The sequence below is a fragment of the Myotis yumanensis genome, unplaced genomic scaffold, assembly GCF_028538775.1.
Source record: "Myotis yumanensis isolate MYYU_CA2020_CCGP unplaced genomic scaffold, mMyoYum1.0.hap1 SCAF_3, whole genome shotgun sequence".
Taxonomy (NCBI): Eukaryota; Metazoa; Chordata; class Mammalia; order Chiroptera; family Vespertilionidae; genus Myotis; species Myotis yumanensis.
In genome coordinates, this window is record NW_027223754.1 from 89,909,930 (window position 1) to 89,934,790 (window position 24,861).

Consider the following 24,861-nt stretch of genomic DNA (forward strand, 5'->3'; position numbering starts at 1 on the left):
AAGACAGGGTAGCCCACTTTCACCACTCCTATTCAATACAGTACTGGAAGAGCTAGCCACTGCGATCAGACAAGAAGAAGAGATAAAAGGTATCCAAATTGGAAAAGAAGAAGTAAAACTGTCCTTATTCGCAGATGACATACTATACATAGAAAACCCCAAAGACTCCATTAAAAAACTACTAGACCTAATAAATGAATTCAGCAATGTAGCAGGATACAAAATTAATGCCAAGAAATCTATAGCATTTTTAAACGCCAATAATGAACTCACAGAAAGGGAAATGAAAAAAACAATCCCATTTACCATTGCACCAAAAAATTAAGATACCTAGGAATAAACTTAATGGAGGTAAAAGACCTATACTTGGAAAACTACAGGACATTGAAAAAAGAGATAGAGGAAGACATAAACAGATGGAAGAACATACCATGTTTATGGGTTAGTAAAATCAACATCATTGAAATGTCCATAGTACCCCAAACAATCTACAGATTCAATGCAATCCCCATTAAAATACCAACGGCATATTTCACTGACCTAGAATGAACTCTCCAAAAATTCATCTAGAATTAAAAAAGACTCTGAATAGCCACAGCAATCTTGAGAAAGGACAAAGTTGGAGGGATCACAATACCAGATATCAAGCTGTATTACAAAGCCACTGTTCTCAAAACTGCCTGGTACTGGCACAAGAACAGACATATAGACCAATGGAATAAAACAGAGAATCCAGAAATCGACCCAAAGCACTATGCTCAATTAATATTTGACAAAGGTGGCAAGAGCATACAATGGAGTCAAGACAGTCTCTTCAATAAATGGTGCTGGGAAAATAGGACAGATACTTGCAAAAAAAATGAAACTAGACCACCAACTTACACCATACACAAAAATAAACTCAAAATGGATAAAGGACTTAAACATAAGTTGGGAAACCATAAAAATCTTAGAAGAAGCCATAGGCAGCAAAATAGCAGACATCTGTTATAGCAGTATCTTCACCGATACAGCTCCTAGGGCAATGGAAACTAAGGAGAAAATAAACAAATGAAACTACATCAAAATAAAAAGCTTCTGCACAGCAAAAGAAAACCATCAACAAAACAACAAGAAAGCCCACTGCATGGAGAACATACTTGCCAATGTTATCTCCAATAAGGGTTTAATCTCCAACATTTACAGGGAACTTATACAACTTAACAAAAGGAAGATAAACAACCCAATAAAAAAATGGGCAACGGACCTAAATAGATACTTTTCGAAAGTCGCCATACCGAAGGCCGAGAGACATATGAAAACATGCTCAAAGTCACTAATCATCTGAGAGATGCAAATCAAAATGACAATGAGGTACCATCTCACACCTGTCAGAATGGCTATCGTCAACAAATCAACAAATGACAAGTGCTGGCGAGGATGCAGAGAAAAAGGAACCCTCGTGCACTGCTGGTGGGAATGCAGACTGGTACAGCCACTGTGGAAAATAGTATGGAGTTTCCTCAAAAACCTAAAAATGGGTCTCCCATTTGACCCAGTGATCCCACTTCTAGGAATGTATCCCAAGAAACCAGAAATACCAATCAGAAAGGATATATGCACTCCTATGTTCATACCAGCACAATTCACCATAGCTAAGATTTGGAAACAGCCTAAGTGCCCATCAGCAGATGAGTGGATTAAAAAACCTTGGTACATCTACACAATGGAATACTATGCTGCTGTAAAAAGGAAGGAACTCCTACCATTTGCAACAGCATGGATGGACCTGGAGAGCATTATGCTAGCGAAATAAGTCAGTCAGAGAAAGATAAATATCACATGATTTCACTCATTTGTGGAATATAATGAACAATATAAACTGATGAACAAAAACAGATCCAGAGACAGAGAAGCACAGATCACACCATCAAAACGCAGAGAGAAGGGAAAGAGGGGGGGAAGGGGGAGAGATCAACCAAATGACTTGTATGCAGCATATAAGCATAACCAATGGACACAGACACCAGGGGGGTGAGGGCATGAGCAGGGGGGTGGGGGGATAAGCGGAGGAGAAGGACACATATGTAATACCTTAATCAATAAAGAAAATTTTTAAAAAAGAAGTATCTGAGACCACCAACCACTCAATTTTCCTTTCCTTTAGCTTCCACGACACTACATACTTCCCTATTTTTCCTATTTCTTTGATTCTTCTTTCTCAATCCCCTTTTCTGAACTTTGTATTTCCTCTTAACTTTAGCACTTTCAAGGTCCTGTTTTAGGCTCTTTCCCCCACTCCCCCTTCTCATGTTTCCCTAGGGGACATTTTATTAACTCCAATGGCAGTTAAGCTGCCTCCCATATCTATCTCTCTAGCACAATCCTCTTTAGAGTTCCAAACTCAAATAATCATCTTCTAACTTAAGGTGTCCACTTGGCTAACTAATATACACTTCTAAACTAAAATCACTCTTCCACTCCACCCCTGACATCATCATTTACCCAGTGTCTCTCAAGACACTTCTCTTGCTCTGGCTCCAATGTGCTATCAGTCATTACCAAGTCCTTTGCTGATATGTCCAATTATTTCTCAAATACATATTTTTCCCACAAGCCCACAGCCAGGTCACCATTAGCTCTTCCCTGGGTTTCCTAACTGCTTCCGGTGCATTCAAAATAATGTTTTAACAATCCTATCTAATAAGAGTAATATGCAAATTAATCATCACTCCGACACAAAGATGGCGGCGCCCATAGCAACAAGATGTCAGTGTCCAGTCCTCTCAGCCCCGCTGGAGTCCTCTATTCCCGGGGGCAGCCGCTGAGGGCAGGGTCCGCTTGGCTGTCGCCTGCAGTGACCCGGGAGTGGCCAAGCGGGCCCCGCAGACCATGCACAGCAGGGCCCACTTGGCCGTCGCCCAAGGAGACCCGTGAGCGGCCAAGTGGGCCCCGCAGACAGCAGAGAACCATGGGGAGTGGGCCTAAGCCGTCAGTAGGACATCCCCTGAGGGCTCCCGGATTGGAGAGGGTGCAGGTTGGGCTGAGGGAAACCTCCCCCCCACCCCCACTGTGCACAAATTTCGTGCACCGGCCTCTAGTATCAAATATGCAGTCAGTGTCCATAATTTTAATTACCTTATATGTTTTTTGTTTGTTGAAAAGTTTGACTTTGTTTGACTCAGGTTCCAAATCAGGCCCAACATTACAATTGGTTTATATGTCTCTTAACTACATTTGAATCTATGAAGTCCTTCTGTACATCTTTTTCTATGCATTTTTCTGGAAACACACACACCAGATTCTTTGTCCTATAGTTTCCCATATATGATTTTACTAATTTTATCCCTCTTTTGTCATTTAACATGCTCTGTCCCTTATATTTCCTATAAATTGGTAGTTAGATCTAGAGGTGTGATCAGGTTGATGTTAAAAAAAAAATTTGTGTGTGTGTGGAGGGATTAGGACTACTTCAGAGGTAGTGCTGCGTAATTCCATCAGGAGGTATATCAATATTTGTTTTCTCTCCAGTTAAAATGCTATAAGCCATGAATAATCACTACCTATAGTTAATAAATCCATCAATTCATTAAGGGTCCCCTACATCCATTGTTATTCTTCCCTGATAAAATTTCCACACATTTCATGGTCTTTATAAAATGCTAATCATATCTGGTCACTACTACCTCTTTAAACCTTTCAGTGGATTCTCAATGTCCTTAGAATAAAGTCTAGAACCTTTACAATGGCTTCTGAAGGCCCTCCATGATCTGACTTCTGCCTATCCTTCAGTTTTCACCTTATCTCATTCCCAACACTCTTGCTGTACTAAAATTTTCAGTTCCTTCAATGTCCTTCTCTTTACCGTATACTCTTCTTAGACTACTCCTCTAGCATAGGCAAATGCACAGCTTTAGTTAACTAATTCCATTCACCCTTCAAGTGCTGGTTTAAACAACTCCCTAGTAAAGTGCCTTAAGCCTATACACCAAGTTAAATTCTCATGCCAAATATGTCCACAACATACTTGACGTCCCTTTCACCACACTTCTAATGAAATGTCCAATGACTTTCTTTCCTCATGCATTGTAAGTGAAAGCAGAAATCACTATCTTGATCACTGCTATACCTAAACAGCACAGGTATTTAATAATTGCCTGCATTAAACTGAAATTGAAAACCATCTTTCTATGGATATTGATAATATCCCTTTAAAACTATTATTTTAAAATAGTTAAAATTTGCAAATATTTTAGATCAGTGATCACCAACCTTTCGGAACTCACAGACCACCAGTTGGCGACTGCTGTTTTAGATTATAAACACTAATAAAGCATAATGACAACATAAAATGCTCAACAAAACATTAATTAAAAAGACACACAAAAATAATTACATGCCAATTTAGAATAAACATAACTTCTCTAGAAGCTCTTAGACTTTATCAGTTTTTTTTCTATAATCTATTTAAAAATCTCTTCTTTAAAGAACCAAAAAGCAGCAAATAATGTTTTTGTTGCTGATGTTGTTTTAAACTCTTACTTTTATGAAGAGGAAGGGGTTTAATAAGATCTGGCTGTGCTTGAGTCATAGGTATAGGTGGTCCTTTTCCTCCAATATGATTGTTCACAACTGGATTCTGTTGTCTGCCTCTCAGAAGTGGAGACATACAGCGACGTCTTTTAGGGATCCCTTGCATATTTGGTTCTCCAGGTCGTTTATGTTTATTTTGAGGTCCAGCCACAAATTCATCTGCTTCATCTATCATCATACCCTATAATAAAATACATAATTTCCTTGGATTTATATTCAGTTTTTAAATGGCACAACTAATTCTAATATCCATAAAACAACTCTATTTAACTATGTTGACATTTATTACGTACTCTACCAGGAAAATAGCTTTAGCTTACTTTAAATTCACAGTACCTAGCACAAACAAATTATATAATGGAATATTTCAAATTTACCTTTTTATCCAGCTTAAAAGGGTTGCCAAATGTATGTAACCTTCGAGGCTGATCAGGATCAAGTTCTCTTAGTGGAGAAGGTACTTGCTTGAGATATTCCTGGTAATTCCCCATTTGTGCTATAGGAACACTGTGTACTTGATCTTTTCGAACAAAATAAAGCAACAACAAAAGTTAACCTTATTAACACCTGTTCTAGTTATCACATATCTTCTTATATATGAACTAGAGGCCTGATGCACGAAATTCGTGCAAGAGTAGGCCTTCCTCTTCCTCCCCCCCCCCCCCCCCCCCCGCCTGCCCCCCTCCGCTGCCGGCACTGGCTTCTCCCTGGGCAGCTGGCAGGCACCCGGGACCCAGGTTTCCCTCGAAGCCCCGGCTTCGTCCGGAAGGTTGTCTGGTCTAATTAGCATATTACGCTTTTATTATTATAGATGCTACCTGGTGTTTGTTATTTTAGGCAGTCTTCTCTTACCACATACTCTAAATTAATTTGTTGCCATTATAAATACTGTGACATAAAACTCTGAGATTTTTAAAATAAAATTTAAAATCATTGATTTTATCTTCTAAACCAGTGGTTCTCAACCTTCCTAATGCCTCGATCCTTTAATACAGTTCCTCATGTTGTGGTGACCCCCAATTTCATTGTTATAAATTGAACATAATTAAAGCATAGTGATTAATCACAAAAACAATATGTAATTATATATGTGTTTTTCGATGGTCTTAGGCGACCCCTGTGAAAGGGTCGTTTGACCCCCAAAGGGGTCGCGACCCACAGGTTGAGAACCGCTGTTCTAAACAAAACAAAAATATTGCAGCTAATTTCAGTGTATAGAATCAGCAATAGTAAACTATTATCATGAAAAGGAATGTCTCTTCTACTCTATTCCAAATACACACAATTTAATTATAGAATTTATAGAAAAATCCCATACATAACCCTTTTTTCATATATCTATATATCTATATCTATATATATATTCATATATATATAGATATAGATATAGATATAGATATATATATATATATATATATATATATATATACATATAGTAGAATGCTTACATCAGAGATAGCAAAAGGTTAAATTTTCATCTGACTTGATTTGTAGTAAGTGCCATGCATATGGTTGAAGGAAATATTAGAATTGTACAATTATTGGCCACCCAGAGTTAAACCATCAGATATTGGTATATCATAATAAAATAACTCAGTTTGTCTATGTGCCTGTATGTGTGAATGGACGAAAAATCAAGAAAGGAAACTACGCTATTAACAAAGGTGGTTACATCTGGGGAATAGAATTTGGGGCAAATTCTATAGTGAAGGCAGAAAGAACTGTAAAGAATCAGGGATGACTTTTTTCTTAATTTGTTTGAATTTCCAATGAGAATTGTGCAAGAATTCTTTAAGAATTACAGTATTACCCTATTGTGTTTTTATATAAAGAGAAAAATACCAATATTAAAATCATAATCTAACCTTCATCCTGTCCTTTAAGAAATCTTCGGGTGCTCTTCATAAGATTAAATCTCATTCTTGTTAAGTGATCCAAAAGATTCCGTCTAGGTATGTCATATGCATTTCTAAATGTCTGTGGCTTTAAATCCTATTGAAAATATTCAAAGACAAAAGTTATTTATAAACACTGAATTAAGAGACTAAAATTTCTACCTTGCACATAGGTTTGAAAATAATAAATACAAGTTAACTAATTACCTTAAAAAACAGAATAGAGTTGTGATGCAATCTTAAAGTACTGTTTTGGGAACCAAAAGATAAAAACTTGGTAGTGAGCTCAACCAAATAATCCCAAATTTACATCTAACTCAAGATTTTATTATATTCTCTGACTAAAAGAAGTACTAGTAAACACCCAAATTTTAAAGACTTCCAAAGTTTTATCTTATGCTTTGATGTATAATGTACATGCTATACAACTGCCTATTTAAGTATACAGTTTGATGAGTATTAGTAAATTTATAGTTGTGAAACAATCACCGCAATCCAGTTTTAGAATACTTCCATCATTTCAGAAAGTTCCTTGTGCCCATTTGTAATCAATTCCTATTATTAGTCCCAGGCAACAACTTATCTGCTTTCTGTCTCTGTACATTCCATTTCATAAATGGAATTTTGCAATATCTAAAATTTTTTATCTGGCTTCTTTCACTGAGCATGATGTTTTTGAGATTCATCCATGTTGTTCATGTATCAGTAGTCTATTCCTTTTTTTATCACAGTAAAGTAGTATTTCATTATATGGATATGCCATATCTTTGATCTATTCACTAGTTGATCAACACTGGACTGTTTAGAGTTTTGGAGTATTATCAATAATATCTACCCATTTATCTTGAGTAGATACTTACAATTGCTATACAAACAACATATATGTAACATATATATTACATATATTAATATAATATGAGAGTTCCCGTTGCTCTACATCCTCACCAAAACTTGACATTTTCCAGTCTTTTAAATTTTAGCTATTCTAGTGGGTATAAAATGGGACCTCATTATGGTTTTAATTTCCATTTCCCTAATGATCAATAAGGTTGACTGTCTTTTCATGTGCTTGTTCAAGTTTGTATATCTTATCTGGTGAAGTATCTGTTCAAATATTCGCCCCTTTTTTATGGGGATGTTTATCACTTTATTAGGTTCTATGAGTTCTTTAAGGATTTTGATATTAAGTTCTTTATTCAATATGTGTTTTGTTCCCAGGTTATAAGTTCCTTTTAATTTTTCAAAGTTTCATTTGAATTAATAATTTCAATGAAGTTCAATTTATCAAGTTCTTTTTGTTTTGTATTTTAGAACTCTTCCATGATCCATGACCCAAGTTCATGATGATTTTCTCTAGTTTTCTTTTAGTTTACAGTTTTAGTTATTACACTTAAGACCATGATCACTTCAAATAATGTTAGGTAAGGGTCAAGTTAAGTAATTTGAATATGGATATCCAATTTTTCTAGTGCTACTTGTTGAAAGGATTGTATTCTCACTTACTGACTTATTTTGGCACCTTGTTAAAAATTACTTGACTATTTGTGTGAGGACCTACTTCTAGACTATATTCTGTTCCATTGATCTATATGTTTATCCGTATGCCAACAACACAAAGTGCTGATCACTATAGCTTCACAGTAATTTTTAAAATTAGATAGTGCAAGTTGTCCAACTTTATTCGTTTCCAAAACTGTTTTAGCTATTCTAGTACCTTTACACTTCCATATGAATTTTAGAATCAGCTTGTTGTTTTTTTTATATAAAAGCTGCTGGAATTAGATCTTTTTAATAGCAAGTATTCATAAAGCATTTTAGGATCACACTGTGCACCCAAGGTCATAAGTACCAAATTACAGTGACTCTACCATTAGCTATATAACTTTAAGCAATCTCTAAGGCTTTGTTTACTAACTTATAAAATAAATGAGTTGGTTTACTTTTTATCAATACATTCATTCACTCACTATGGACAGTTTTTTTTTAGTTTTTTTTTTAAGAACAGTTATTGATTTTTAGAACGAGTAAGGGAGAGAGAGAGAGAGAGAGAAACATCAATGTGAGAGTGCAACATCAATTTGCTGCCTCCTACATGCTCTCCACTGGGGGTAATATGGGGGGGGATTGAGACCACATCCCATGCATGTGCCCTGACCAGGAATCAAACTGGTAATCTTTCAGTGCACAGGAAGATGCCCAACCAATTGAGACCAGCCAGGGCTGTCTGTTTTAATTCTAAAATTCAATTATTCAATCAAAGTATAATGATCATTATTCTGCAGAGGCATAAAAAGTACTTCTGAAAATTTGGACAGTTTCAGTTAACAGAAAATTTGATCTATATTCAATAATATAACAGAATATAACTAGAGCAGTACTAAATTCATGTAACTATTACCTTATTGAGCAAAGCAACTTGGAACCCAGTGTATTCTTTCATGTTCAGGTCCAGCAGTCTATGAGGAACATCCTCTGAAATTCCCTGGAGGAGTTGTTGAAAATCTTTCCTATAGGCCATTGATAAACCATGTGATCGGCTTCGGACTTTAATTCCAGTTTCCTGTACTACTTTTTTGCCTACAGATCCAATGACTCGATCAGATTCTATTTTGGCCTACAGTAAAAAACAAACAAGAATTATCTTGATATAATCTAAATTGGTAAATTAAATACTATAGTTTTAATCTTCTATAAACTAAACATTTATATATTTTAAAAGTATATAAGAAATTAAAATCTCAAGTGACATACTTTATGTCAAGTACTTGGTAAATTAAACATAGTTTAAACAATGTCTTATGATTTTAAATAATTATTATAACCTTTTGGAGCAGGGTGAACAAACACAACTTTAATTGTATTTACCTATCTAATTTTTTAAAAAATGTTTTTATTGATTTTTTTAGAGAGAGGAAAGAAGAGGAAGAGAGATAGAAACATCGATGAGAGAGAAACATCCATCAGCTGCCTCCTGCATGTCCCCTACAAAGGATTGAGCCTGCAACCAGCACATGTGTCCTGACCCGGAATTGAACTGGTGAACTCTAGGTGCATGGGACCATGCTTAATCTACGGAGCCACATCGACCAGGCTAATTGTATTTATTAATACCTACTATACTTAAACCATGAAATGTAAAGACACCCTAAATGAAAATATGTATTTCTAATTCAGAGCTGATATAAAATACGAAAAAAATCATTGCACCAATATTTACTTAAAGATATTAGCATATAACTCATGTTCATACATACAGCAAATGATGATGTAATTTTTCACTGGAAAGCAAATACCATTATTTTGACTCTTTACAACCTGCATTTCAATTACTGGTAGCAGTTAAAGTAGAGATGGCAGAAGTACTGGGAAAATGTTGTATTTTATATGACAGTAATAACTTGGCAATGAGTTAAACTCTATTGCTGCACTACCATAGTATCTGTTAATGTGATTTATGCCCAAAATAATAAAATTCAATGACTCTTACAAACATTTCAAACTAAACTACCATTTTGAAAGAAAACAAAACAAAACACACACACACTATAGGTTTTAAAGCACAAAAGAAACTGGTATTTTATCCCAGAAAAATAACTTTCTAACATAAATTTCTCAATGAAAACAAAGGATATTCACACAGAGGAAGTCTAGGAAGCCATTTCATAAACTAGGAATTATTATTTGAAATTAACTTTGAAATTAACATTTCAAATCATAGCATACCATGTACTTGAGACAGAATTATGGATATATTAGAGGCCTGATGCACGAAATTCGTGCAAGACTAGGCCTTCACAGCCCTGGCTGCCTTGGCCGGCCCTCGCAGCCCTGGCTCTGTCTGGAAGGTATTCCAGACGGTTGTTCCGTTGTTCGGCCATTTGGTCAATTTGCATATTATGCTTTTATTATTATAGATGATATATGTGATTTTAAAATGTAACATAGTAATATAATGAAATTCTTTTAGGATTATCAATAACTAATATCTGTCTGCTAACCATCTTAAAAACCATTCAAAATATGTAATGGCTCTATTTCTTAACATTACCTGTTGACTCAATTTTTTGAGGTATGAAATGACACTGTAACTTAGTCCATATTCCATACTGTCTGCTATGAGGTTAGGTGCTCCCATCATTCTAACAGCTTTCCTCAGAGGCTATAGGCAAAAAAACAACAACCATCACTTGTCAGAAATTTATGGCTAGATGTATTATGTCAGTTTTGAACATTTCTGCCCGCCAAATTTCTCCTTTTCTTCAATAAGAAATTAACAACATATTTTTATTTCAGTAAAATGTTTGTGTTGTACGAAAGGCAGTTTGAAATACTAGTAAAAGGGATTAGAGACTATAATAATAACACCTAGCGTGAGAAAAGGTGAAGTCTTGAACTTCTTAGTATCCCTGGAGATAGTAAATTTAAAAGAAATAGCAGGAGACACTGCAGAGGTAGATTTGGTAGAACTTGGGTAGTAGCTGAAAAGGAGTAAAAGGAAATAGAAGATTTCTACTTTGGGTAACTGTGTGGGTGTGACTCAACCACTCACTAGCTTTGTAACAGTATACCAGGTTATATAACCTCTCTATGTCTTAGTTTCTCATTTATAAATGACAATAATAGTATCTACTTCACATGGTTGTCATGGTTTTAAATGAACCAATACAAGTAAAGCACTTATAAAAGCAACTGGCACACAGTAAGCATTCAGTAGGTGTTAATGATTATGACCATTATCATTAGCTGGGCTGAAAAAAAACAAAACAGAAAGAAGCTCTGAAGGAAAAATGAGGAGGAAAAAAAGTCTAATATTTATTATGGATGTGATATAGTGAAATAATATTTAATTGTAATGAGAGACCAATTGAAACCACTTTGTACAATGAAAAATATCACTAGCAGGAATGTCTAGCATATTTGAATGGAATACAAACAGAAAAAGGGTGATAATTCATTGACATATTAGAAAGTGTATAAGCCTTTGTGTAAAACTAGAATCAAATCCCAGCTCTGATATTTAATATCCATGTAGCTTTGGCTAAATCCTCAGGTTGCTATGAAATGTAAATGAGTCAACATATGTAACATTTGATATTCAAAGTGTTTCTTCCTTTCACTCTCTTACATGGCAGGCATTATGTGCTAGACACTCATAAACTTATCACTTAAAACTATAAAATATGATTTTTAAAGTTCAAGAAATTAATGTTCTTATGAGGAACCATTTACAAAGATCAGTTATAGTCAAATGCTATAATATTCCTGAATTAAAAGCAGAAGTAATGTCTAAAAAAGTTACTTTTCATAAAATAAAGTACACTTAATAATATACACATTGGTCTTATCTCTATGATAAACTAGGCTTTAAGTAATAGAAAATTTATGGTTCTAAAAATATATGGTTCTATGAGAATATACACTTATCTTAACCTAAAAACATATTTCTGAAGATTCAGGAACTAATGAAACAAAAATAATTTTATACCCTTAGAGAGAAATAATTCTGAAATGGCAATTAAAAAATACAATACAACAATTGAGATTAAAAACCTAAATTCTAAAGCCAGACTGCCTGGGACTGAATTCCAGTGCCCCATATATTTGCAATGTAGCCTTAGACAACTTAATATTTTAGTGCTTTAGTTTCCTCATCTGTGAAACAGGAACAATGATCATTCCTACCTCAGAGGATTACCATATAAATTAAATAAGATTAATACATGTAAAGTGCTTAGGACAGTACCAGGCACAGGGTAAGCATTGTATATATTCATGATCATCATCATTATCATTTTGCAAGTCATGAAACATTTCTTTCCCACAATATCTATATTGGTTATTTGTACACACAATTTTCATGACATTTAATCTATAACAGCATTAAATAGAAGTTTGTAATGCAATAAAGTATAAGCATAATATAAAACTTTATAACAACTTCTATTTTTAACAATAATATTCTTACCCCAAGATAGTAGGGAGGCATTGTCTTCAAATAACTTTCGAATGACTGTCTCCATTTCAATGTTGGTTTTGCTTTATGTACTTTAAACAAATCATCTATAAATGTATAATGTAAACAGATTATCATTACTCATTGTTCTCACAGATGAAAATCAGGTCAGATTAGTCTGTTTTCTTATTTGTAAGAGGAAGAGTAACATGAGATATAAGCTTTTAATAAAATACAAGTAGTAAAATTTTTGGTTCTGGAATTTTCAATTAGTAATACCATTTAAAAAAAAAAAGCCAATAATCGTATAGAATTACATCAAGGTGGAATCAGGAAACACACAAGAAAAAACTGTACACTATATAGACCTAGACATGAAACAGATTTGAGAAAAGAAACAAGTATGCAAAGTGTTTTCTATAAAATATACCTACTAATATTTTGACTATAAAATCTGAAGTGATTTCATAAAGGAAAATTAGTCTTCTCCAATAGTACTCTTCAATAATTATAGACAAATGGTCCCCATAAACTAACTTTAGGCTTTTATCATATTACTAGAGGCCCGGTGCATGAAATTCATGTTGGGGGGGTGGGGAGGGGCAGGGGCAGGGTCCCCTCAGCCCGGCCTGCACCCTCTCCAATCTAGGACCCCTCAGAGGATGTCCAACTGTCGGTTTAGGCCCGATCCTCCCTCTCACAATCTGGGACTGCTGGCTCCTAACTGCTCACCTGCCTGCCTGCCTGATTGCCCCTACCCCTCTACCTGCTTGCCTGATCGCCCCTAACTTCCCTCCCCTGCTGGCCTGATTGCCCCTAACTGCCTCCCCCTACTGGCCTGATTGCCCCTAACCGCCTTTGCCTCGGGCACCGCCACCGTGGCTTTGTCTGGAAGGAAGGCAGGATGACCAGAAGATGTCCAGTTGACCCGGTTTAATTAGCATATTACCCTTTTATTAGTATAGATTTTGGAACAGGTTAATTCTTTTTTAAAAATAAAAATATCGGCCAAGTGAAAATTAAGATAAATTCTTACAAGAAAATACACTCAGATTTTATGACTATGCTTCACAAAATGTCTTATTTACCAAATACAAAGCCTACGTTACTAATTCTATGTAAGAAATCTAACTTAAATTTAATCTAACTTAAAGAATTAGAATATTTAATTTTTTTAATCCTCACCTGAGGACATGTTTATTGATTTTAGAGAGAGATAGAAAGAGAGAGACACATCGATCAGTTGCCTCTTATATGAGTCCCAACGGGGCATCGAACACTAAAACCTGGGTATGTGTCCTGACCGGGAATCAAACCCACAACCTTTTGGTCTACAGGACAAGGCTCCAACCAACTGAGCTACCTGGCCAGGGCTAGAATATTTAATTAAAAAATTTAAAATATACTACCTTCATAAATTGTTGACTCAAAGGTGATTTGACACTGCCTTTCAATTTACCACAAACATGTAATAAAACAACCTTTGACAGGTTTAAAATTTTAAAGACATTTTCATTAATTTTTAGCAGATGAAAAACTCACAAAAAACGTTCCCAAAGTTTATTTTTAGGAAAATCTGTATGTATGCTAAGCCACAGAGAATGTGACAAGAATGACTTACCTAAAAGGGGAAGGAGGACTGGGTAATTGTAAGGCATCACAAATAAGTTGACACAATTCAGTGCTGTACTGGCTTTCAAGTAACCAAAGGGATGACCAAGTTCACTATATTTTGCACTATTGCTCACATATACCTGTTAAAAAGGAGTGGTTAAAACTTATTATTATTATTTTTAATATATTTTATTGAGTTTTTTTACAGTGAGGAAGGGAGAGGGAGAGAGTTAGAAACATCAATGAGAGAAAAACATCAGCTGCCTTCTGCACACCCCCTACTGGGGATGTGCCTGCAACCAAGGTACATGCCCTTTACCGGAATTGAACCTGGGACCCTTCAGTCTGCAGGCCGACGCTCTATCCACTGAGCCAAACTGGTTAGGGCAAAACTTATTATTTTTTAATCCTCATCTGAAGATACATTTTTACTGAGTTTGAGACGAAGGGAAAGGTAAAGGGAGAGGGGGAGAGAGAGAGAGAGGGAGGGAGGGAGAGAGACATCAATTCACTGCCCCTCAGATGTGCCTGGATTGGGATTGAACCCAAAACCTGTGTATGTGCCCTGACCAGAAATCAAACTCACAACCTTTTGGTGATGACTTTTCCAACCAAATGAGCCACATTGGCCAGGACAAAACTTCTTATTTTTATGAAGGTTAAAACCTTTACAGAATGTTATATAAACTATTGATTTTATTTAACTTTTTAGGAAACATTTAACTTAAATAATTGTTCAGCTCACCTGCCAACATGTTTGAGGAGATTTCCTTTCCAGGATAAATTGAGTCAGTGGTGAAGGTTCCAACTCGTATTTGTCAAAAGGCAATTTGTCAATAACCATTGGTTCACAGTCTGTACAGGAAAACTTCACTACAGGATGAGATGTACGAGGTGGCTAGAGGGGAAAATCTTATTACTATTTACACAAAATACCAGAAACAAACTCATTTTCAGTATCCCTCATTACCAAAATTTACTTAGTTTCTAAGTTTTGCTAGTCAGAGTTTAATTTACTACAGAAAGCATCATTAGCTGAAAGAAAATACTTGAAAATGCAAAGCTTAAATTATATAATATCCAGAAGAAAAACACAAAACACTTCAAAATCTATATAAAATGGAAATCTTTTTAGGTTTACAATGTAAAATTTTAGACTAAGTACTCATTGAGTTTTATATCTAAGAAACAAGAAACATATAGAAACCTTCAATTTTAAGTCCTCACTTGTAGAAATTTAATTACTTGTATAGAGTAGTGGTTTCCAAACTGATCATATACCTTCAAGTTTTTGAATACACAATTAAGTTAGGACATTATATATATTTATTTTATAATTATTTATAAATTATGAAGTATGTATATATGTATAGATACATAATAAAAGTTTTAATGTATTCCTTCCCGATTGTGGTAGACTGTTTTGGTTATCCCTGTGGTTTATACACCCTACTTCTAGAGATACAAAAAAAATAAAATACTTTAAAGGAAAAAAAGGGTGGGAGCATGTTACTCTATTTTCCCCTTAATAGTTTCCTTCCTAAAAATCTCATTGGTCTTTTTTGAGGGTCACATTGAGCTCCAACCAGCTTTAGGGGCATCTTTACAAGTCAGCAACATTGCAGAAGACATCAAGTCCAAAATCAAGATCTACCAGCCTGCCCCTCTGACAGTCACTTCCTCAGCCAGAACTGGAAAGGGAGCTGCTGGCCACCTGGGGGGATATGTCTCCGTATATGAAAGTTACTGGTGAATGTATAAGTACCCCTGTCCCATATCCTGGGTGTCAGCCTAGGACACAACCACCAGGCAGAAGTCATGATTCCTGAGAAGATCTGAACTGGCCCCACACATCTCTCTGTCCTTCATCCTTCTCCCAGGGTGGCGAAGGAAGCCCTGGGTACATGGTGATCCCCATCCTGGGACCTTGAATCATGACTTAACTAATAATAATTGTTGGAAAATGGAAAATAAAATCTCACCAAATGAAGATCGGTGAAGAAAATATGAGCTATGAAGGTATAATTTAAAATTTCATAGCTATAAAGGACTCTCAGCCTCGTTTACTATATGTACATTGGTGGCTCCCAAATCTGTGTTGGGACCAGATCCCTCTCATTTCTTTTTTTTATTTTTTTAAAATATATTTTATTGACTTTTTACAGAGAGGAAGGGAGAGGGATAGAGAGTTAGAAACATCGATGAGAGAGAAACATCGATCAGCTGCCTCCTGCACACTCCCCACTGGGGATGTGCCCGCAACCAAGGTACATGCCCTTGACCGGAATCGAACCTGGGACCCTTGAGTCCGCAGGCCGACGCTCTAGCCACTGAGCCAAACCGGTTAGGGCATCCCTCTCATTTCTTATGTATTCAACAGCCTGCTAGACATAAACTAAATCTCCTATAGGTCCCTCAGATACATTATAATCCAATTTGTTATTTCTCCTCCAAACCACAAAACCTATTCTAAAAACCTAGATATTATCCTTAATATCTTCTATTTATCCTCCATATTTAACTGTCACAAAGATCTAGATAAAGATTCCATAAAATCCAAGCCACTTAGCAGAATACAAACATGGCAGGTGCTCAGTATTTAGTTACTACCCTCGGTTAGTACTAAATTCCCATCTCTCTAGAAATTTATCTTCTATTTCTTATCACTCTAATTCATGCCTTCATTTCTCAGACTAGACTTGTACAACTGCTTATTTTTAACTAGTCTCCCTAATTATTCAGCATCCTTTAAGGCCATGAAATGTATATGATCATGTAATTACCCTACCTGAAAGTATTTGATAAAAGTAATAGCCAATCACCTGAAAATAGGGTCCAGACTCTTTTATCATACACAAAGATCCTTAATGATCTGGTCCCCATCTGCCTTTCAACCACCACACTGTGTACACTCTGTGCTCCTGCCATGCCAAACTATTTGCAACTGCTCAAATAGATCATCTTTCATGTTCCTGTATTTCACGTTATCCTTGACTGCTTTAGTATTTTCTCCCTTGCATATTGCAAATAAAGTTTTGAAGTCTGAACTGGCAAGTATCAACCACTAAAAGACTTCTTTCCTTATACTCATCCCCACCCTGTATCCCAAACACATACCAGGCAATTGGGCACCACCTCCTCTGGGTTCTGGTTTGCTTCCCTATTACAGTTAACACACTGTAATCTACTATGTTTATATGTCTGACCTTCCTATAAAATGGTTAGGTCAACAAGGCGAGCACTACGTTTTATTCATCTCGTGCTCCTGTGCCTAAGTTGTACCTAATACATTGCTTATTGAATCAGTCCATGAAACTCACTTGTTTTTTGGATGAAAATATTGAGGTCAAGAGAAAAAGAGAGGCAGAGGGAATCCTCTAGAATTTGGCAAACAAATTTTGCATTATTTCAGTTAATCCCCCAAACAAGCCTATGAGATAGGAGCTACTATAATTATTTAACAGATAGGAAATTAAGGTTTCGCTAATAACTGGTAGAGCCATGATTCAAATTCAGAATCAGTCTCTAATAAATCACACTTATTTTCAATATCAATACTTTTTATTTGAAATAAAAATTTATTTCCCCTCTAATATCCTTTAGTCACTAAATTTTGCCAGTTCTTCCCATTATCATCTTTCTTATGATTCTTTCTTCTATCATCTTAATCCAAACTCTTAATATCTCTTATGTGAACTATAGCAATTGCCCAATAGGAAACCTGACTACCTTCCAACACATCTACTTTTGCTGCAAATAACAACTACCAGATCAATTTTCCTAAAGCACTCTGTAAAAAATGTCATCAGTTATCCTTTCAGTCCCACTGAAAAAAGCTTAAATTCCTTAACCCTGCACTTAAAGTCATGAACAATTTGGCTCATTCAATAGTACTCTCAATATGTGTTTTGACCCACGTTACTCAGGAATACACTTGTTTTTCCTCTAAATACACCTTGATCTATTTACTTCAATACTTTTTTCTCATACTATTTTCTCTCCCCACTGAAATCCAATCCACACTTCAAATTCCTCTATGGCTTGTAATAATTTGCAATAGACAACTAGAGTAATGTTAATAGATATTGCTTGTGATCCTGATTTTGAATTTCTATTAGGACTCAACAAAGTACCATATGTACTACTGTAGGTATTAAATAAAGACTACAGACTGAATAACCAACAAGACAATATTTCATACAAATATGTTATTTAACTGTTCTATAAGAGTTGAAAGAGCTCCAGAAGAGAAAGTAAAATGAACAAAGAAATTGAGAATTTCTCTATAAGGCCAGACTGGAAAAATTATGATGGTTCAATCAGAAAAAAAGAAAAGGAATAAAGAAGATACCTCACTGAAATTTATAAAACCGTAATTTCATTAAACCCCAAATGAATAAAAGAAATATCACTTTATAGAGCTTGTGTAGATTAAAAGTAAATATTATCCTGAAGAGTTGATATAGGTTTAAAGTATAAAAGGTGTCAAATAGGATTCAGTTTAATTCATAAATGATAGCTATATGAAACATTCAAGACTGCTTAATGGTATTTGAAATATAATTCTTATCTTCAAAGTAATAAAAATATAATTCTTCTAAGGGTAATATGTCATGCTCTCCCACAAAATAGCTACGATGCCCTCAAATACTAGAAAAATATACTAATGCAAAAGAAAATATATTAACAAGATTAGATTGTTTTGTATAAATTTACCCTATTATTAGAAAAACCATATAGTGAACACTGATAATTCATTTATGTCATTTAATAAGCCCCACTGTTTCTTTTGTTGTTTTCTTATTCCTCACCAGAGGATATTTTTCCTTTGTTTTTTAGAAAGGATGGAAGAGAGAGGGAAAGACAGAGAGAAATATCGATGTGAGAGAAACACATTGATTAGTTGCCTCCTGTACGAGCCTGGACCAGGGCCCAGGCCGGGGAGAAGCTTGCAATAGAGGTGTGTGCTCTTGACCGGAATTGAACCCTAGACCCTTCAGTCTGCAGGCCGACACTCTATCCACTTAGCCACACCAGCTATGGCAAGCCTCATTGTTTCTAAAAAATAATTCATGTAGCCCAGCTGGTGTGGCTCAGTGGTAGAGTGTCGACCTATGAAACAGGAGGTCACAGTTCGATCCCAGGTGCAGAAAGGCAGCCAATCAATAATTTTCTTTCATCATTGATGTTTCTTTCTCTCTCTCTCCATCTCCCTTCCTCTTTGAAATCAATAAAAATATATTTTAAATAATAATAATAATTCATATAAACAAGATCAGAAAATCTTTTCTACCTTAAATCTCTAGACTGACAACATTGAATATAACTAAAACCATGCAAGTCAACTCCTAAAAGATTGAAAGCAAACCATCAAAATTATTGTGGAAGCCTTCACTTAAGTTCCAAATTATGTCTCCAAGACAAATCTTTATGTTACATTATGTTTAGAGTCCAAAGAGACACTCCTTATATTTATGATTCTGTACCCAGATGCTAATAATAAAAACATAAGCATAGTATTAGATTCTAAAAAAAACAGATGACTGTTTTTCCATTACTACATAACAAACAATACAGTATACTAAAGCAACTAATAGCTTATCATAGCACTTTGAACATCTTTCTGATTCCTGTAAACTAGCCACACATTTAACTGATAATAGTAAAACTAGTATGAAAAACAACGAAATGGTTACTATTACAAAGTCACAGTTTCTCTGGTACTTACTAGTGTTGGAGAATTCTGATCTGGCCAAAAAGACTCTGGAACAGGCCAATGACCTATAGGAACCCCAGTTTTGGGATTTGGCCTGACATATATGAGTTTGTGACAGCTATGCCAAGGCTGAGATCCAAAAGGCCTTGATATATCTGGCTGCCCATCTATAGCAAAGAAATTGACACAAAAAAAAGCATCTATCATTAAGGGGGAAAAATATCAAAAAGTTCAATTATATCTCTCATTACTTAATAAAAATGTCCCAATACTTGTTCAATTCTGAATTTGCCTAGTTTTCTTAAATGGTACAATACTATCACAACTGCTTAACATTTATATGAGATTAAAATTTACTAGAGAGTAAAGTCTGCAAATGCCAACTATGAGTTCAGCAGTTGAAAGGAGGGCTCACAGTATCATTTGTTTGCCCAATCAGAATATGTAAAACATACTTCATGATAAATAGTTATTTAATGAATGATGTTTCCCCCACCAGATGATAAAGGCAAACACTCAATATCTTCAACATTGTGGTTGGCTTAGGAAATACTAGATAAGTATTGCTAAAAAAGTAATCATTTTAACTAAAGCCTAATAACTAAAGAAAAACTTAATATGCAAATCCAGATTTGAAATACCTACGTTTAATCTGAAATAATTCTACCAAAATAGCAACTCTCTTCAACTAAACATTTATTTAGTGCCTAACTTTAAGCCAAGTACTAAAATATAAAAATAAATACATTCCATGCCTAAAAATTCAATAAAAAGTTTAAAAAACAGAAACAATGATACAATTTATATAATCTTAACTGTCTTCTGCTCCTTTCCTATAATCCCCCTCTCTGAGGATACCCATTTTTTCATCTCTATGACCTTTCTCTTCTCCCACTCTGTGGATCACCTCTGCCAAGTGTCGTTAATGACTTTCTAATTCTTGTTATAAGCTCCATTGTATAATGCAGAGGGTCCAGATGTAATAGTTGTCCACTGGTTCTAAGGTAACTCCTTACACCTTTTAATATAAATAGTTCATGATCATAGAATACTGGAATAAAGCTAGGTGGAGCTTAGCTGGAGTTAAATAATCCAGTTTAATGGTAAAGGCTGGTTCCTTGTGTTTGGAACCACATAGATCATTTGGTTCTGGCCAGTCTGATCCTTAGAAAAAAATATTGCTAAGGAATTAAACAAACACCTAGAGTTCGCTCCTGTGAATTAAGGGACATGGGAGAAGCATATATACAGGAGAGAGACAACATTATAATACTAACAAGGAATATGAGGTTGCTTAAAAAGGTCTATGGCTCTTATTTTTCAATTGTAGATGAGTAATTGATAAAGCAAGTTTAGAATGTCTATAAGAAAAGTGTGATAATACCTTCTACAGGGGAAGGATCTGGTCCTGCTTTTTCAAAGTTTATTACCACTCCACTTTGCACTTTCTGCACCAAGGACTCCAGACACTGATTAAGCATTCTTGGAGAACATACAGAGTAAGAGCGACCTGAGATTTTTTTAAAAAAGTAAAATAAAGTGAACTAGTCAGTTGTAGAAAATCCTACCTTTAGTAAGAAAGAATAATAGTGGATTTTCTGACAGTATATTGGTTAACAAAAGTTCAATGGTAAAGCTTGACTTATTTCATTATCTTATGCAAGAATGAACAAAATAGAAATTTTCAATAAACCAACAATTCCATGTCGTGAGAGTCTATAAATTGTTTCCTTCCAATAATGGGTACATGGAAAATAGAAATCTTGTTCTGAACAAACCACAATAAAAATGTCATATTTTACTTATATATGATATGAAGTGTGATTTCAAAAATATAGACATAAAAAACTATCTCCAACTGTTACCCAATACAATTAATTTATCTTTACTATACTAGTACATACACAACATCTAGGATCTAGCTCCCCCAAAACCTTACTCCTGCTTAACAAGTATTATCAATAAAATTAATGCTAAGCACATAGGAGATCACGTATTTAATTGATCTGCTGACAGTTATTGTTTATTTTAAATATTTTCATTTTAATATACAGATGATAGCATGTGCTTTTCTAAATTTCATTTGACTTATATGCTTGAAAATTACCTATCTTAAATAAATTTCCCTTTTGAATATTTTAAATCTACAGGATTTTTAGTTCAGAAGCATTGACATGCTAGTAATTACGAAGAAAATACTAATAAAAGGATCCCTTAAACAGAAATTTTCAATACATCTAGACCTGTGCTATCCCATATGTGGTCACTGGCCACATATGGCTACTGAAAACTAAAAATATGGCTAGTCCAAATTGAGATGTACATTAAGTTTAAAATATACACCTGATTTTGTAGTCTTAATATGAAAATTACATAAAATGTCTCAACAATTTTAAATATAGATTTCACATTAAAATAATATTTTATATATATTAAGATATTATTAAAATTAATTTCACCTGTTTCTCTTTAATGTGACTACTATAAAATTTATAATTACATATTTAACTTGAACCATACTTCTATTACATGTGTTAAAATAGACCAATACTGAAAAGCTTAACAACTAAAACAATCTTTAAACATCTTACAACATAATTTGCAATGAGCTTAATATGAAATTTTACAAATTCAACAATTCAATCAAACATGACTATATCATTGTATCTGACATACCAAATTACCCATATCAATTTATATTTAACATGTGATTTGCTAAAGGCTATTCAGAAAAGAAAACATTAGGCAGCAGTGTGGTTCAAATCCTCAGAGTCAGCTTTACTTAGAAAGCAAGTATCATATAACAAGTAACTTATCATTATAGGATAATGATAGCTGGAATCATAAAAATACCTACCAATTACAGAGTGTCTATGTGCCTGGCACTATTCTAATCATCATATTAATTTATTTAATCCTAAGCAACAATGGTTGGGCTAGGCTCCTTTCTCCCAATAAGAAATAAGAAAACTAAAAGCACGAAGAGGTTAACTAATTTATCCAAGTTAGTACACTAGTACAACTAAGATTCAAATCCTTAGAGTATTAGAAACTTTAATCTGGGTATACTTTGTTCCCCGGAAATCATGATGTTAATTTGAAATCAATATTGTTTTAAATGTCTATATGGAGTCATACTTAATTGAAAGAATTAGTAAATTATTTTTTCTCAGGCAATTCAAAAATGTACATAAAACAATACATTAAAGGGCTGACCATCTTAACACACAAAGTATGTAGAAGACTATATAAAGGTTGAATATCTTGTTTCATGAAACTTAAGCATATTCCTAAGATATCATTAAAAAACAAAAGTTTTTAAGTGTGAAATTGTGGGAATTCTCTCTACTCCCCTAACCTGTGTCATCAATTAACTGATTAGGAAAATGTAAGTAAATGAGTTATGATCCTAGTATGAAATAAAATTACTAACAAAGATGTTTAACAAAAATTAGAGAAAAAGTAAACTTGAGTGTGAATAAACTTGAGTCACTTGGCAAATAACAAAAATCCATTATTTTTTTTTTGAAAGTTAAAGAGAAATTTTGCCATTTTTACAAAGTGAGCCTATATCCTACAGAATGTTTCTCTTATTTTCTGTGTAAAAACTCACCCCTTGGAATGTAAGATACTTTGAAGCATAAAGTTTCTAGGATCACTCGTTATATTTGTGCAGAAAACACACACCTTCAAGCCAAAAAGCTGGCTCACTTGTGGTTATGTAGAATCCACCAAAATTAAAATAAAAATCTAAATACAGGAGCCTGAAGACAGTAAAGTGAAAAAAAAAAAATACAACTTTCCCACAGAAGTCTACTAGACAGCATTTTAGTATAACAGAGAAACAAAAGAAACATTTCTAAGTTGGGCAACAGTCCTTAACAGAGGCTAAGTTAAACTGATTTACTCTAGAAAATTGTCTTACAATTTTTATGAAATGCTTTTGATTCTCGATACTTCCACTGACATATCTATTAGGCATTTTTTTAATTTGAAATCATCCCCCTGCCTCCCCGACACCTGATTTTCCACAGTGTACCCATACAAGTCCATTCACTTCCCCTTGTTCAGGCCAAAATGGATAATTTAGGAATCATCCTTGATTCCTTCTTCCCTCATTGTCCTTATCCTTGGTTCTCCTTTGCATCAGATCTCCTTATCACCTCCAAAGCTAGCAATTTAAACCAAAGTACAGTCATCTCTTACTAGTTCATGCTTCAATTCTTGCCACTTTACAGTATATTTTCATCTAGGAACTGAAGTGATATTTCAGAAATGGAAATCAGATGTCACCTCCTATAAAAAGCCCTGTAATGGCTTCTCATTGCAGTAGGAAAATAGAAAATATTTATTATGACCTAAAAGGATATTCAATATTTGGTCCTTGCTACGTCTCTACACCTGTTACTCTCTACTTCCTCCCATGTAAGCTCTAGTCACATCATCCTTCCTGTTGCTCCGAAAATACAGAGCATGCACCTTCCCTTACTATTTCTTATGCCTAGATCTTTCTTTAACTCATTATTCAGATCTCTACTCGTATGTTACACTTGTGATCATTTCTCAACATATACAAATATTAACTCACGTTTACAACTGAACATAATGTTGTATGTCAATTACACCTTAATTGAAAAAAAGAGGGTGGATGAACATGCTGTAACAATAGTTTTAGCCAGATTAATATTTTTAAGACATACCAGGGCTGATTTAATTTCTATTCAAACAAGTGACATTAACTTCAAGGTTAGAGATTTGCAAATGTAACTTATTTTTAAAACTGTTGTTTTGTTTACTTCTTTACACAAGATAACAATCTCCAAGGATAAGCAATATTTCAAACTGATTCAAACGGGAGTAAGCATATTCTTTAGGTATATAGTTTTAAAAAAGTGGGGGCACCTCTTCAGGTTTCCCAAGAATATTCACTGTCTTTCTCAAGTTATTCTCTAAACTCTTACCCTATTTTTTTCTTCACAATAAGTAGCACTCCCTACAATAATATTTATTCATTTTACATGCTTTCATGTCAGACAGTCCCAAAATGTAAGCTTTCGGACTATTGTTCCTGCTGTATTCCCAGCATCAAGAATAGTTATTTGGCCCTAGCT

General features: G+C 34.6%; 1 protein-coding gene across 5 annotated transcripts in view; it reads right to left on the reverse strand.

The window, feature by feature from the left end:
* Positions 1–24,861, reverse strand: part of INTS6 (integrator complex subunit 6) — a 119,792-nt gene that overhangs the window by 22,032 nt on the left and 72,899 nt on the right. For 2 of the 5 annotated variants that reach the window (XM_070409104.1, XM_070409108.1), the window contains 10 exons: positions 21,135–21,260; positions 19,763–19,917; positions 14,780–14,932; positions 14,042–14,174; positions 12,433–12,527; positions 10,516–10,626; positions 8,866–9,081; positions 6,438–6,564; positions 4,950–5,092; positions 4,522–4,753 (listed from right to left, as the gene is read on the reverse strand). In XM_070409104.1, the coding sequence (XP_070265205.1) occupies positions 4,522–4,753; positions 4,950–5,092; positions 6,438–6,564; positions 8,866–9,081; positions 10,516–10,626; positions 12,433–12,527; positions 14,042–14,174; positions 14,780–14,932; positions 19,763–19,917; positions 21,135–21,260 (1,491 nt within the window). The remainder of the gene's footprint in view (positions 1–4,521; positions 4,754–4,949; positions 5,093–6,437; positions 6,565–8,865; positions 9,082–10,515; positions 10,627–12,432; positions 12,528–14,041; positions 14,175–14,779; positions 14,933–19,762; positions 19,918–21,134; positions 21,261–24,861) is intronic. The other 3 variants (XM_070409106.1, XM_070409105.1, XM_070409107.1) reach the window with 3 other exon arrangements.